At 42.2% G+C, this 13,220-nt stretch overlaps 1 protein-coding gene and 1 non-coding gene across 2 annotated transcripts in view; both read left to right on the forward strand.

The window, feature by feature from the left end:
- Positions 1-10,094, forward strand: part of LOC121972344 — a 136,673-nt gene extending 126,579 nt beyond the window's left edge. The window contains exons 2-3 of the mRNA XM_042524027.1: positions 8,841-9,034; positions 10,081-10,094. Of these exons, the coding sequence (XP_042379961.1) occupies positions 8,841-9,034; positions 10,081-10,094 (208 nt within the window). The remainder of the gene's footprint in view (positions 1-8,840; positions 9,035-10,080) is intronic.
- On the forward strand, positions 5,233-5,338 carry LOC121974022. The gene has a single exon (XR_006109908.1). It is a non-coding gene; the product is annotated as a small nucleolar RNA R71 (small nucleolar RNA).
- Positions 10,095-13,220: the final 3,126 nt, after the last annotated feature.

Below are 13,220 nucleotides of genomic sequence, written 5' to 3' on the forward strand. Positions count from 1 at the left end.
TACGGCCGTGTGGTGCACACGGCCACCACCTGCTTGGCCTCTCACTGCCGTGTAGATCTACAGCCATGTAAGGCATCTCCTCTAATTTCTTCAAATCAAGACACGGCCGTGTGAGATTCACACGGCCGTGTCCTCTTCCCTTCCTGTTAAAACTACACGGCCGTGTGTGGTACACGGCCTGATGCTCTCTTCCTTCAATTTCTTCCAAGCTTTCCCGAGGACGCATAATCTTCACCAATTTCGACTCCTGTGTACAGAAAATGCACAAAAAGCAGATCTCCGAACCAAATGAGTAAATATGCTAAAAGGAAAGCTGGAAGTATAAAAGTGCATAGATCAAGCATGCTCAAAGTATGTAAATATGCGTAAAAACATGCATAAAAGAGTATATAATCTACGCACATCACACCCCCAGACTTAAACCTTTGCTTGTCCTCAAGCAAAATGCTATAGTCTAAATTCATATGTTCTACAACACATTCATAAAACCTAGTGCACTTTCCTAACTCTATCAAAAAGTTTCATTAACAAGCGTGATCATGGAAACAAGTAAAGTATGGTTCAAGCATAAGAATCTTGTGCACAGTGTAAAAGTAACTCAACACCCTTCAAGTTTCAATCCATGTCCTAGTCAAGTCATCATCAAATTTGAATTCCTAGTGTTTCCAGTGAAAGACAAGTAACCAGTGATAGGCACTTACTCACCATTCACTTGGTTCATATTTCTCAACTAACCCAAGGTCTCAAAGGTGTGCTCAATCTCAAGGGAAGCTAAGCAGTCATTTCCCCAGTAACCTAACTCGGTCTCAAAGGGGTGACTTGCTAGATTCCACTCATGACAACTGTTTTTTATATCCCTTATTTTTATTTTTTATTTTATAAGTGTTTGCATTGTGCAAAACTTATTCACAAATGTACTTTTAGCACACATGTTGGGATATTTTGATTTTTCCAAATGAGCTTTAATAATTTGAGCCTCATCCAGTAACCAAAATGAAAGTTAAGAAATCACCATGGAAACCAAGTACTAAGCAAACAAGATGAATCATGACTATTTCAATGACATCAACTATTCAAGCATCAAACACAAGTGTAGTGAAGATAAAATCCTTAAGGTTGAACCAAAACTAAAACTCATCACCATAAGATTCTTAGCTTATTAATGCTTCCCAAGATAGAAAAAAGAACTACACAAAGTTTACTACTAGCATCATTCGAACATTATGAATCAAGACAATAATCGTGCTAACATTTCACTTGAATCCAAGAAAGCATATAAGTGAAGATTTGATGTTCTCAAAAAAAATTTTTTGCCATGATTATTTCAAAAACAAGCAAAATAAAGCAACAAGCAATGAAAATAAGAACCAACATGAAAAACTAACAAAAACTAAAAACTGAAAACCAAACTAAACAGTACATGACACCCCCCCAGACTTAAACTTTTCATCGTCCCGATGAAATCAATATGGTGGAGGAGGTGGAAAATCAGGAAAATCAGGGAATAAAAATGCAAAATCTTTAACAAACCATTTAACTTTGTTTCTGAAAAAATTATGATACTCAAACAATTTATCAATATCATCCTGCACAAATCTCATAAAACCTCTAAGATCTTCATGAAATTCCATTTTAGCCTTATAAGCATTCATCATTTTAGAAATCTTATCACACAATTCTCTTTCACTCTTAAAACAATCTTGTAGCTTTTTAAATAGTTCCTCCTCCATAAGCTTCTTATTCTCAAGAAATTCATTAGTTGAATCTAAATCACTATGAATATTCTTTAAAGCAGAATTAAGTTCTTGAAACATAAAACTATGAATCTCTTGGTTACCCTTAGAAACATTTCTTGGAGTAAAAGATGACAAAGCTCTAGATTGTTGCCTAGCTAACTTTAAACACCAATTCTCTTTATTATGAATTGTAGTGAAATCATGATTGGGCAATTTTAAAGGGAAACCATTTTTAATGAATAAACTAAATTCATGCTCTTCATGCTTAATCATTTTCATTGCTAAACATGAATTCAAATCCAATGTACAAGAACTCTCCACCACCTCTAATTCACTCAAATCACATCCTAATACTAAGGCCAATTGAGTAAGTAATCCCCAAAATAATAGGTGTGGTAGAATTTGATTTTCCTAATTTTGCCAAATGTTTAAGAAAGAAATAACCAGAATTAATTTGAACATTTTCGACCATTGCCCACAAACAATACAAATCTATAAGTCTTACTGATCCCTCTTTGTCCTCCCTTCCAAATATAGTGTTTTTCATGAATAAGTAAGCATATTTAAAAATAGGATTGATAATTTGGAAAACTCTAGAATTATGAGGATCAAATAGCGGTTGTTCAGAAATTTGTCGCCAAAAATGTGAATTCTCAAATTGGGGCAAAATCACACACACATCATTCTTTGGCAATTCATAACAAGTATTAAAATCTCCCAACGTCCATTCATAACTTTCATTAAACAAACGAAATTTAAACTTCCCCCCACCTTGAACATTATCAACCTCTATTGAGCTTAAAAATTCAAAAACAATTCTAGGATAAGTAGGATATTTTATGTTCACTAAACCACTCCATCCTATCCTTTCAAATAACCAAACTAAATCATCCTTAAACCCCAAAGTTTCTAAAGTTTCAACATCAAGAAACCTAGTGCCTAAAAGAGGTCGTTTACATAAAGAAGAATATCTATACCGTTGCTCATCACTAGAGAAAACAATACCAAAGTCATTAGAAATACCTTTAAAGCAAACATTCCTCTCCTTTCTTGCAACCACCTTCTCCTTCCCTTTTCTTATGGCCGAAATCTCCTCAATCACATTTTCCATGGAAGAAAATCAAATCTCCTTAAGAAGAATGAGAAAGAAAAATTAGAAGAAGTAGTTTAAACCTTTAGAAATGGGAAAATAGGAAAGAGGAACGAGCGGCGGTACACGGCCGTGTGCCGCCCACACCCCGTGCCCTAATTCCCTAAAAAGATGTGGATCAGGTCGTGTGATATCACACGGCCATATTCATTTCTCATCGCACGGCCGTGTCTGTGACACGACCCCCTTCTCTTTCTTCTCTGGATTCCAGACACGGGCCGTGTCTGGGACACGGTCTCTCCATCTTTCTCCTCGGGATTCTTTACACGGCCGTGTTTGAGACACGGCCTAGACCTTTTTCTCCTCGGGAGATCCTACACGGCCGTGTCTGGATGACACGGCCCAAGCACTTCCCTTCTCTGCAACCTTTGCCTGGCCGTGTATAGCACACGGCCGGGCTCTGTTTTGCACCTAACCTGAAAACAAAATCAAAAGAATGCATCAAACTAAAAGACATTAAAATACAAATCAAAACTAACTAAAAGAACCCTTGGGTTGCCTCCCAAGAAGCGCTTGTTTAAGGTCTTTAGCTCGACCAAACTTGATCATTCACTTCTTTTCCTCGCCCTTGGAGGACAGATATACTTTTCATTTTTGTTGGGAGATCTTCTCCCAACATCTTCCATCACATTGTCTCCTTCATTTGGTGGCCTTCCATGAGGATGGAAATTCCATTCCTCAAGTTTATAAATGCTTGTCCTGCTACAAGCATTTAAAAGAGACAAGACATGGTTAGAGATATTAGATAAATCATATTCCAACCTTTCCTTACCAATTACCAAAGAAAGCTTATGATTTTTGACATCAATTATAGCTCCAGCTGTAGCAAGGAAAGGTCTTCCTAATATGATAGGAATCCTGGGATCCTCTTCCATGTCCAACACGACAAAATCTGTGGGAATAACATTCCCATCCACCTCTACTGGCACATCTTCTATAATACCCAAAGGGTACCTGCAGGAATGATCGGCAAGTTGAAGTGCCATAGTAGTAAGTTTAATGTTTTTGAGACCTAATTTATTACAAATTGAATAGGGAATGAGGCTAACACTTGCCCCCAAATCACAAAAAGCTTTTTCAAAAAATTCTTTTCCTATGTTGCAAGGAATATAAAAGCTCCCTGGGTCCTTTAGTTTTGGGGAAGTGTTCTTCTCCAAAATAGCACTACATTCCTCACTAAGCGCAATGGTCTCAACCTCTCATCTTCTTCTCTTGTTTGACATGAGATCCTTCAGGAATTTGACAAATCTAGGCATTTGAAGAATAGCATCAATAAGAGGTACCTCTACACAAATTTCCTTAACTTTTTCTAAAAACTTGCCAAATTCTTCATCTTTCTTGAGCATTGTAAGTCTCTGAGGAAAAGGGATAGCTTTGCTCTGATGGTTCAGTGGAAGAGTCTCTTCAACCTCAATGGTACTCTCCTCATTAGCTTGAATCTGATTTGGTATAAGAGGAGAGAGCTCTTCTTCTTTTTGTATCCCTTTTGGAGCAGTCACTTGGGAGTCTCCCAAGGTCCGTCCGCTCCTAAGCTCAATTCTATTGCAATGCTCCATAGGATTCACATCAGGTTTTCCTGGAAGTTGTCCTGGTGCTCTGGATGATGAGGAAGCTAGTTGGGCAATTTGACTATCCTGGATCTTTTGATGCTTTTCAGAATTATCCATTCTCTGAATGAGTTTTGCTAAATCTTACTTCATTTCATTCTGACTTAAGATAATTTCTTCAAGCATCTTTTCAATATTTGACTTTGGTAAGCCTTGAGAAGATAAATGTTGAAAATTTTGTTGCCCAGCTTGAAAATTTGGTCTTGCCCCCATAGATGGTCCTTGATCTTGATTATTTCTGTAAGAAAAATTGGGATGGCTCTTCCATCCAGGGTTATAAGTATTTGAGTATGGGTTGTTCTGCCTTTGATTGTAACTCATGATTGCATCACATTGTTCCAGTTGATTGATTTGTGCAGTGATAGCTCCCAATGGACATGAGTCATTTGAGTGCTCTGAACTCCCACATACTTCACAAGATGTACTAATAGCATTGACCATATTAGCACTAGTCCCCATATTCTCGAATTTCTTTATAAGAGCGTCCAATTTTGCAGACAAAAGAGTGACTGCATCTACATCAAACTTCCCTGATGCTTTAATTGTTGGGTTTACAGAAGAATAGCCACAACTTCTTTCATTTTCCCATTGATGATGATTTTGTGCTACACTGTCAATAATTTCTTCAGCTTCATCTAAACTTTTATTCATAAGTGCCCCTCCAGCAGCTGAATCAAGGGACACTTTAGTATGATAGTTGATACCATTATAAAAAGTGTGCAACACTAACCATCTTTCCAACCCATGATGTGGGCATTGTCTGAGCATACTATTATATCTATCCCATGCTTCAAAAAGAGATTCTGAGTCAGTTTGCTTGAAGCTTGCAATTAAATTCCTCATATGAGCGGTCTTACTTGGTGGATAGAATTTATCAAGAAACTGTTGCTCACATTGTTCCCAAGTGGTGATGCTATTAGGGGCCAAAGAATTCAGCCATTGCTTTGCCCTATCTCTTAAAGAAAACCCAAATAATAATAATCTAACTGCTTCTGAAGGAACTCCATTCATTTTCATGGTACCACATATTTCATAAAAGACCTCTAAGTGTTCATTGGGGTCTTCATGAGGTCCTCCACCAAATTGGTTCTGCTGCACCATAGATATAATTGCGGGTTTGATCTCAAAGTTATTAGCTTCCACTGAAGGTCTTGAAATACTAGATCGAAAACCTCTTGCATAAGGTGCTGCATAATCCTTGAGTGGTCTATTCGCCATGTTCAAATGTTCCTGTTCTTCAATTTGCCTTTGCAGAATTCTTCTTTTATGGAAACTTCTGTCAATCTCAGGGTCAAAAGGAAAGAATTCCCCTACAAAGTTAGATCTTCGCATACACAAGAACAAGGTAGCAAATGACAATTCAACAGAAAAAAAAAATAAAAGAATAAAAAATGCAGAATTGAATTTATACAAAAAGAATTAACAAGAAGTAAAAGTTATACAAGAAAGTAAAAACAGAAATCTAATGATTAGTTACAACTATGCAATATGAAAGGAAAACAAATGTTATGTTTAGTCTAACTCAATTGATAATTCCTAATGTTATAGCGCAGTCCCTGGCAACGGCGCCAAAAACTTGTTACGCTCCGCAAGTGTACGGAAATGCCGCAAGTAATATAAAATATTATCGTATCCACAGGGACTGGAATAAGCACTAGAAATGTCTCAATGCGAATTAGCTAAACAACTATCCAATTGTTTCAAATGCAAAGTGAAGGTAAACAAATCTAATATTAAAGATCAACAAACAAGAGTTTAGTGTTTTGGGTTATGATAAAGGGAGATTCTAGGAGCTTCGGTTTCTTTGTAAGATTTCTTGAATGTAAATGGTTCACCAATTCTTATCCCTCAATTGCCAAACACTTGTAGAAAGTTGTCGGTTCTCTCTTGCAATAGATAACCGGCTAAGGACTGAGAAATGTATCTAAATATGATCAATTAGACGTGAACCTACGTTGTCCTTACACAGAAGCGCACCTATTACTATGCCTTCCTCGGATATCAACATAGAAGCCCACAACTTATTAATCTATCAAGATACAAGAAACTAATCATAAGATCCATGCTACTCTCTTGAATATTCTTATTTCCTCTTCAAGATTATCCCTCAAACGTCCTTACACGGGCTTGCACCTGTCACGTGGATCCCTCGGATGATCGAGTGAGAGTTTATCTTTATAAAGTCCACAAGAAATCCAAACAATCAATCCAGAATAAGAATTAAGCACAAATCACCATTAATCATTCAAGATCTAATTGATACAAGCAAGACAATGTCATTGAAACAAGAAAATGGCAAATCCATAAGAGATTACATCAATCCATCATACAAATACTCCCTTAATCCTAGAATACAAGATCTACTCCATGAATCGAGGAAGAATATCCGAAGAAATAAAGATTACAAGCATTTCTTAAATCCCCAATCCAAGAAACCAAGAAAAGGGGGAAAGAGAAAACTTATCTACGAAGAAGCCTCGTCTTCGGATCCAATCCTCGCTCCGGAGTCGAAATCGTCAAGAATCGCCCAGAAATCCTCCCAAGAATGGGAGGAACCCACCAAATCTTGCCTTCTCCCAAAGGGGAAGAGATCCCCTTTCAATTCATGAAGGAGGGTTTAAATAGAGGAGGAAATCGGGCGCCACACGGCCCCACGACACGGCCGTGTGAGATTCACACGGCCATGTCCAGCCTTTCTGCGCACGACCGTGTGACTCACGGCCGGACCCCTTCTCTGGAATGCTACACGGCCGTGTGGTGCACACGGCCACCACCTGCTTGGCCTCTGGAAATCTCACACGGCCGTGTAGATCTACACGGCCATGTAAGGCATCTGCTCTAATTTCTTCAAATCAAGACACGGCCGTGTGAGATTCACACGGCCATATCCTCTTCCCTTCCTGTTAAAACTACACGGTCGTGTGTGGTACACGGCCTGATGCTCTCTCCCTTCAATTCCTTCCAAGCTTGCCCGAGGACGCATAATCTTCACCAATTTCGACTCCTGTGTATAGAAAATGCACAAAAAGCAGATCTCCGAACCAAAAGAGTAAATATGCTAAAAGGAAAGCTGGAAGTATAAAAGTGCATAGATCAAGCATGCTCAAAGTATGTAAATGTGCGTAAAAACATGCATAAAAGAGTATATAATCTACGCACATCACTATTTCGTGCTACTAGGGGATTCATTGATGGGTTAACTATTTTCCTTATTGTTAACTAAGGTTGCATGGAAATTCTGATATGATATAGTTATTACACTTGAATTACATGCATTAGTTGTTGTAAGTTACATGTTCTGTTCTTATTTTCCGGAGCAGTTAAAGGGGGTAAGTGTTACTATCTTTAGAGTAAGCAATATCAGTTAAGTAGAATGAGTAGTTAAGTAGCGTCCACCCTTAGAGAGTAGTAGTAAGGAGGGTGGTCGTTATATGCAGATCGTTAACATTAGTGCCAAGAGCTCTCTGAACATACTCCCGGAAGTGTGAAGTAAAGCGACCATCCCTATCAGAAATTATGGTTTTGGGAACTTCATGCAATCTGATAACCTCTTTAACATACACTTGCATTAGTTGTTTGATAGAGTAAGATGTTCTGATAGCTAGAAAATGAGCTGAATTGGTTAATCTATCCACTATTACTCAGATAGCATCGTAACCATTCGTGGTTCTGGGTAGTCCTACTATGAAATCTATAGATATATCCTCCCACTTCCACTCTAGGATCTAGATAGGTTGCAGAACTCCGCCTGATCTCTGATGTTCTGCTTTAACCCGTTGACACGTCAGACAGGACCTGACATATCTAGCAATATCTCTTTTCATTCCAGACCACCAGAAGTGTTCCTTTATATTTTGGTACATCTTGGTAGAACCAGGATGCATTGCATAGGGTGTTCCATGGGCTTCATCTAGAATTTTCTTTCGCAGTTCTTCTTGATTAGGGACACAAAAGCGATTACTGAAATATAGTATCTCACGGCCTGATACTCGAAACTCTCCATTTTCTTCTTCCTGTATTCCCTGCTTGATCTATTGAATATTAGGATCTTCATCCTGCCCTTTCTGTATAGTATCTCTGGGACAGTCAGTTTGCTTTCATTGCAAACTGCCTGGACACCAGAGCCGAGATTGTCCGCAGAAGACTCAGTATATGACTTCCGGAGGGACGGATCATGGAGGGCAGTCCAGTCAGTCCGGTACTTATCGAGGAGGGCGTAGAGCCCAACCTTTGCCTGGCCAGCAGCCGAGTGCTTCACATGCAGCAGCGGCATTTGGCATGCTTGGACAGGAGTACTCCAGTGCTTCCATAGCACCCCAAGGTTCTGTTCCAGGACCTTATTATCAGACGCAGGGGCAGTATCAGATGCAAGGCGGCCGAGCTCTCCGTCCTCTGCGGCGCCGAGATCGCCGTCCTCGCCTTCTCCCGCAGCGGCAAGCCCTTCTCCTTCGGCCACCCCTCCGTCGACTCCGTGCTCGCCCGCTTCTCCTCCGCCTGGCCTGTTCACGATGCGCAGCGAGCTGACGGATCCGTTTTCCGCGGTATGATTTCTATTTATGCCTTATCTGCAGATATACTGATAGATATTGGTAGCTCGCATTCATTTATATCTCGCACTTTTATGCTGGAGGTTGGTAGATTACCCACTTTCAGACCCCAGCGATTGACCGTCTCCCTACCGTCCGGTGATACATTAGACGTTACTCAGGAGGTCCGAGGATGCCCATTGGACTTCGAGAAAAATATACTCACTGTAGATTTATTAGTACTGGAAGTGGTTAAGTTCGGCATTATTCTTGGCATGGATTGACTATCAGCATATCATGCCATGGTTGATTGCCGACGAGGGTGGTCACATTCCGACCTCCGAACCAACTCTCGTGGTATTTCACTGGCATCAAGGATGACAGTATATCGACCATTTTTGTTATTCAAGCTCAGAAGTTGTTGTCGCATGGCTATCAGGGATTTATTTTGTTGTTAATTAATGTTGACGACAACAGTAGTTCATAACTCTCAGGCATTCCAATTGTCCGAGAGTATCCGGATGTATTTCCAGATGAGCTACCAGGCTTGCCTCCCCGAAGGCAAGTGGAGTTTGCCATTGAGTTGATTTTGGGGATCGCGCCAGCATCGAAAGTTCTTTATCGTACGACATCGAAAGGGTTGGATGAGCTAAAGGTCCAACCCTAAGAGTTATTGGATAGGGGATTTATTCACCCTAGTGTATCTCCGTGGGGTTCTCTGGTATTGTTCGTCAAGAAAAAGGATGGCACCATGAGGTTGTACATCGCAATACAGTGACCGTTAGAAATAAATATCCTTACCACGGATCGAGGATTTGTTTGATCAGCTCAGAGGTACATCGGTGTATTCTAAGATTGATCTACGATCCGGATATCATCAGGTGAGAGTCGAGACTCGGAATAACTTTCCGTACTCGATACGGTCATTATGAGTTTTGGTAATGCCATTTGGGCTTACCAATGCTCAGCGGTGTTTATGGACTTGATGAACCATATTTTTCGGGTATCCGGATCAGTTTGTTATCGTTTTATTGATGACATATTGGTCTACTCTCATTCAGGAGGAGCACGATAGCATCTTATGATCTTGGAGATTCTTGACGGATCCCCGAAGTTCAACAAGTGTGCCGTCGGCTATCCTCATCGGTTTTCGGGACACGTGGTTTCTAGTAGAGGTATTTGATTGATCCTCGAAGATCGAGTGTCACCGCTGGGAGCACCAAGTCGGTTCGAGAGATCCGCAGTTTTCGGGTTGGCGGATATTACCGACGTTTTGTCGAGGGTTTTGCTATGCGCTGACACGCCTTACTAGGAAAGGCGTGAAGTTTACGTGGACCGAGGATTGCGAGACCAGCTTTCAGAGCTGAAGCGGAGATTAGTGTCGGCTCCAGTTTTGGTTTTACCTTCCGGAGATACTCTACACCGACGCTTCTCTTCAGGGTTTGGCCACTATTTCGATGCAGCACGGTAGAGTAGTCTCTTATGCTTCTCGTCAGTTGAAGGAGCATGAGAAGAACTACCTAGTTCATGATCTGGAGCTAGCCGCCATTATCTTTGCTTTGAAGAATTGGCGACATCATTTATATAGTATCACATTTGAGGTTCTCACCGATCATAAGAGTCTCAAATATATTTTCAACCCGAAGGAGCTTAATCTCCGACAGAGGAGATGGATGGAGTTCCTGAAGGACTACGATTGTACCATTAGCTACCACTCCGGGAAAGCTAATGTGGTTGCCGATGCACTTTTCCAGAAGTCCAAAGCGACTTTGGCTTGCCACCGAGCTTTAGTCACAGACTTGATTCAGGATTTTTCCGAGTTAGACCTTGAGGAGCAGGGACCGACAAAGCAGGGTATTCTGGTTGCCATGGTTGCTCAGTCGTCGATCATGATAAGGATCTGAGAAGCTCAGGCCAGTGATTAGCACTTATAGCCCATTAGCAGCCAGATAGCTTCCGGGCAGCAGATAGAGTTCACCCGAGATGATGCAAGTATTATATATTTCCGAGGCTGATTATGCATACCTCCATCTCACCCGGTCAGGGAGCAGTTACTTCAGGAGGCTTATCCCTCTCGATTTGCAAGCCACCCAGGTGGGATCCGCATGTATCAAGATTTAAGGCATTCCTATTGGTGGAATAGAATGAAGAAAGGCATCGCAAAATTTGTAGCTAGATGTCTTGTCTGTCTGCAGGTGAAGGCTGAGCACCAGAGACCTGCCAGATTACTTCAGTGGATTCCTATTCTCGAGTGGAAGTGGGATCACATTACCATGGACTTTGTGGTAGGATTGTCGAGGACACGACGAGGTCATGACGCGATTTGGGTAATCGTTGATCGATTAACCATCTGCGCATTTCTTAGCGATCCGGAGGACTGATCCCTGGATCGATTGGCGATCTGTATTGCCGGAGATCATCAGACTACATGGCGTTCCGCTGAGTATCATTTCGGATAGAGATCCACGGTTTACGTCTCGTTTACGCGAGTCTGCGGCAGCCTTGGGTACAGCTCGACTTAGTGACTTTCCATCCGAGCGGATGGACGATCAGAGCGACTATTCGCACTCTTAAGGACTTGCCGAGATCATGTGTTATGGATTTTGGAGGCGGTTGGGAGGACCATCCGTCGTTGGTAGAGTTTGCTTACAACAACGACTTTCATTCGGCTATCCAGATGGCACCGTTTGAGCGTTGCCATGGTAAACCACTGTCGGACACCGCCCTCGATGAGGTTGGAGAGGCCAGTTGTTGGGACCTCAGAGAGTTCAGCAGGATGCAGAGTTGGTCCGTACTATCAGACGGAGGATGTCAGAGGCGCAGGATCGCCAGAAGAGTTACGCTGATCGGAGACGCAGACCACTAGAGTTCTCTGTTGGTGACCATGTATTTCTGCGAGTTTCACCCACGAAAGGGGTGAAGAGATTTGGCATCAGAGGTAAGCTAGCTCCGCGGTACATTGGTCCTTTCGAGATCTTGGAGAGGATCGGAGCAGTAGCTTACCGACTGGCACTACCACCGTCCCTGTCAGGCGTCCACGATGTATTTCACGTATCTATGTTGAGGAGATACGTACCTGATCTGACGCATGTACTGGCTGATATTCCTATTCCAGTTCAGCCTGACATTACTTATGAGGAGATTCCGGTACGGATTCTGGACCGGAAAGAGCGTCAGTTGCGGAACAAGACCATCCGGTTGGTTAAAGTCGGATGGCAGCATCATTCAGACGGGGAGGCTACTTGGGAGCTCGAGGATACTATCCGAGCTCGATATCCCCATCTTTTCACTTGAGGTATGTGATTTAATTTACCGTTCAGCATTTATATTTTATATCTGTTGTTAGTACTTGCTGATGGTAGATAACGAAATTTGGGGACCAAATTTTTATTAGTGGGGGAGAATGTAAAATACCGGAAAAAAATAGGCGAATATTAATAAGGGAATTTTCCGGAATTTTTGGAGATTTTTCGGGAATTTTTCGGAGCTCGTACGGACGAGTTGACGGGGATAAAAACGGGGTCCGGAAAAGCCTGTTTAGGCTACCCAGTTTTAATAAGGAAAAATTTTATTTTTCTTTTCCTTTTTCATTTTCTTTTTTTTTATTTTTTCTTTAAATCCTTCGTTTCTTCCCCCTCCTCGCACCCGAGCCCGACGCCGCCTTCCTTTCATCTCCTTACCCTAACCGCCGAGCGTCTTCGGTTTATCTTCTCCGGCGCCGCTACTCCTCTTCATTTCCTTCTTCCCCGAGTGCACCAAAGCCGTGCCGACGTTTCTTCTCCTCTCCTCTGCCGCCACCAGAGCGACACCGTGCTCTAATTGGGTTGTGCCGCCGAGCCGAGCATCTCCACCGACGCACGAGCAGTGCCGGCGACCCTTCCTCTGCCCTAGTAGAGAGCCACCGTCGACCACCCGGAGCCCTAGCTCTTGCCGTGGAGTTCCTAGCGTCGGCTGCTACTTTTTGTGCCCTAACCCGACGCCAGCCACTCGAGAAGCGCCGGCCACCCCGATTCCGGCACCCGCGTACCACTGTTGGTTCTACCGTGCCCTAGCTTCTGCCGCCGACGACGAGAGTCACTACCGAGTCCTTCCCTGTGCCCTAGCCGACACTTGCTCCCGAGCCACTCCGACCACCACCGACTGTTGATCGAGCAGCACTGCTGCAAATCCTTTCCGGCACCTCTATCCTTCCGAGCAGTGC

This window comes from Zingiber officinale, chromosome 4A, assembly GCF_018446385.1.
Source record: "Zingiber officinale cultivar Zhangliang chromosome 4A, Zo_v1.1, whole genome shotgun sequence".
NCBI classification, from domain to species: Eukaryota; Viridiplantae; Streptophyta; class Magnoliopsida; order Zingiberales; family Zingiberaceae; genus Zingiber; species Zingiber officinale.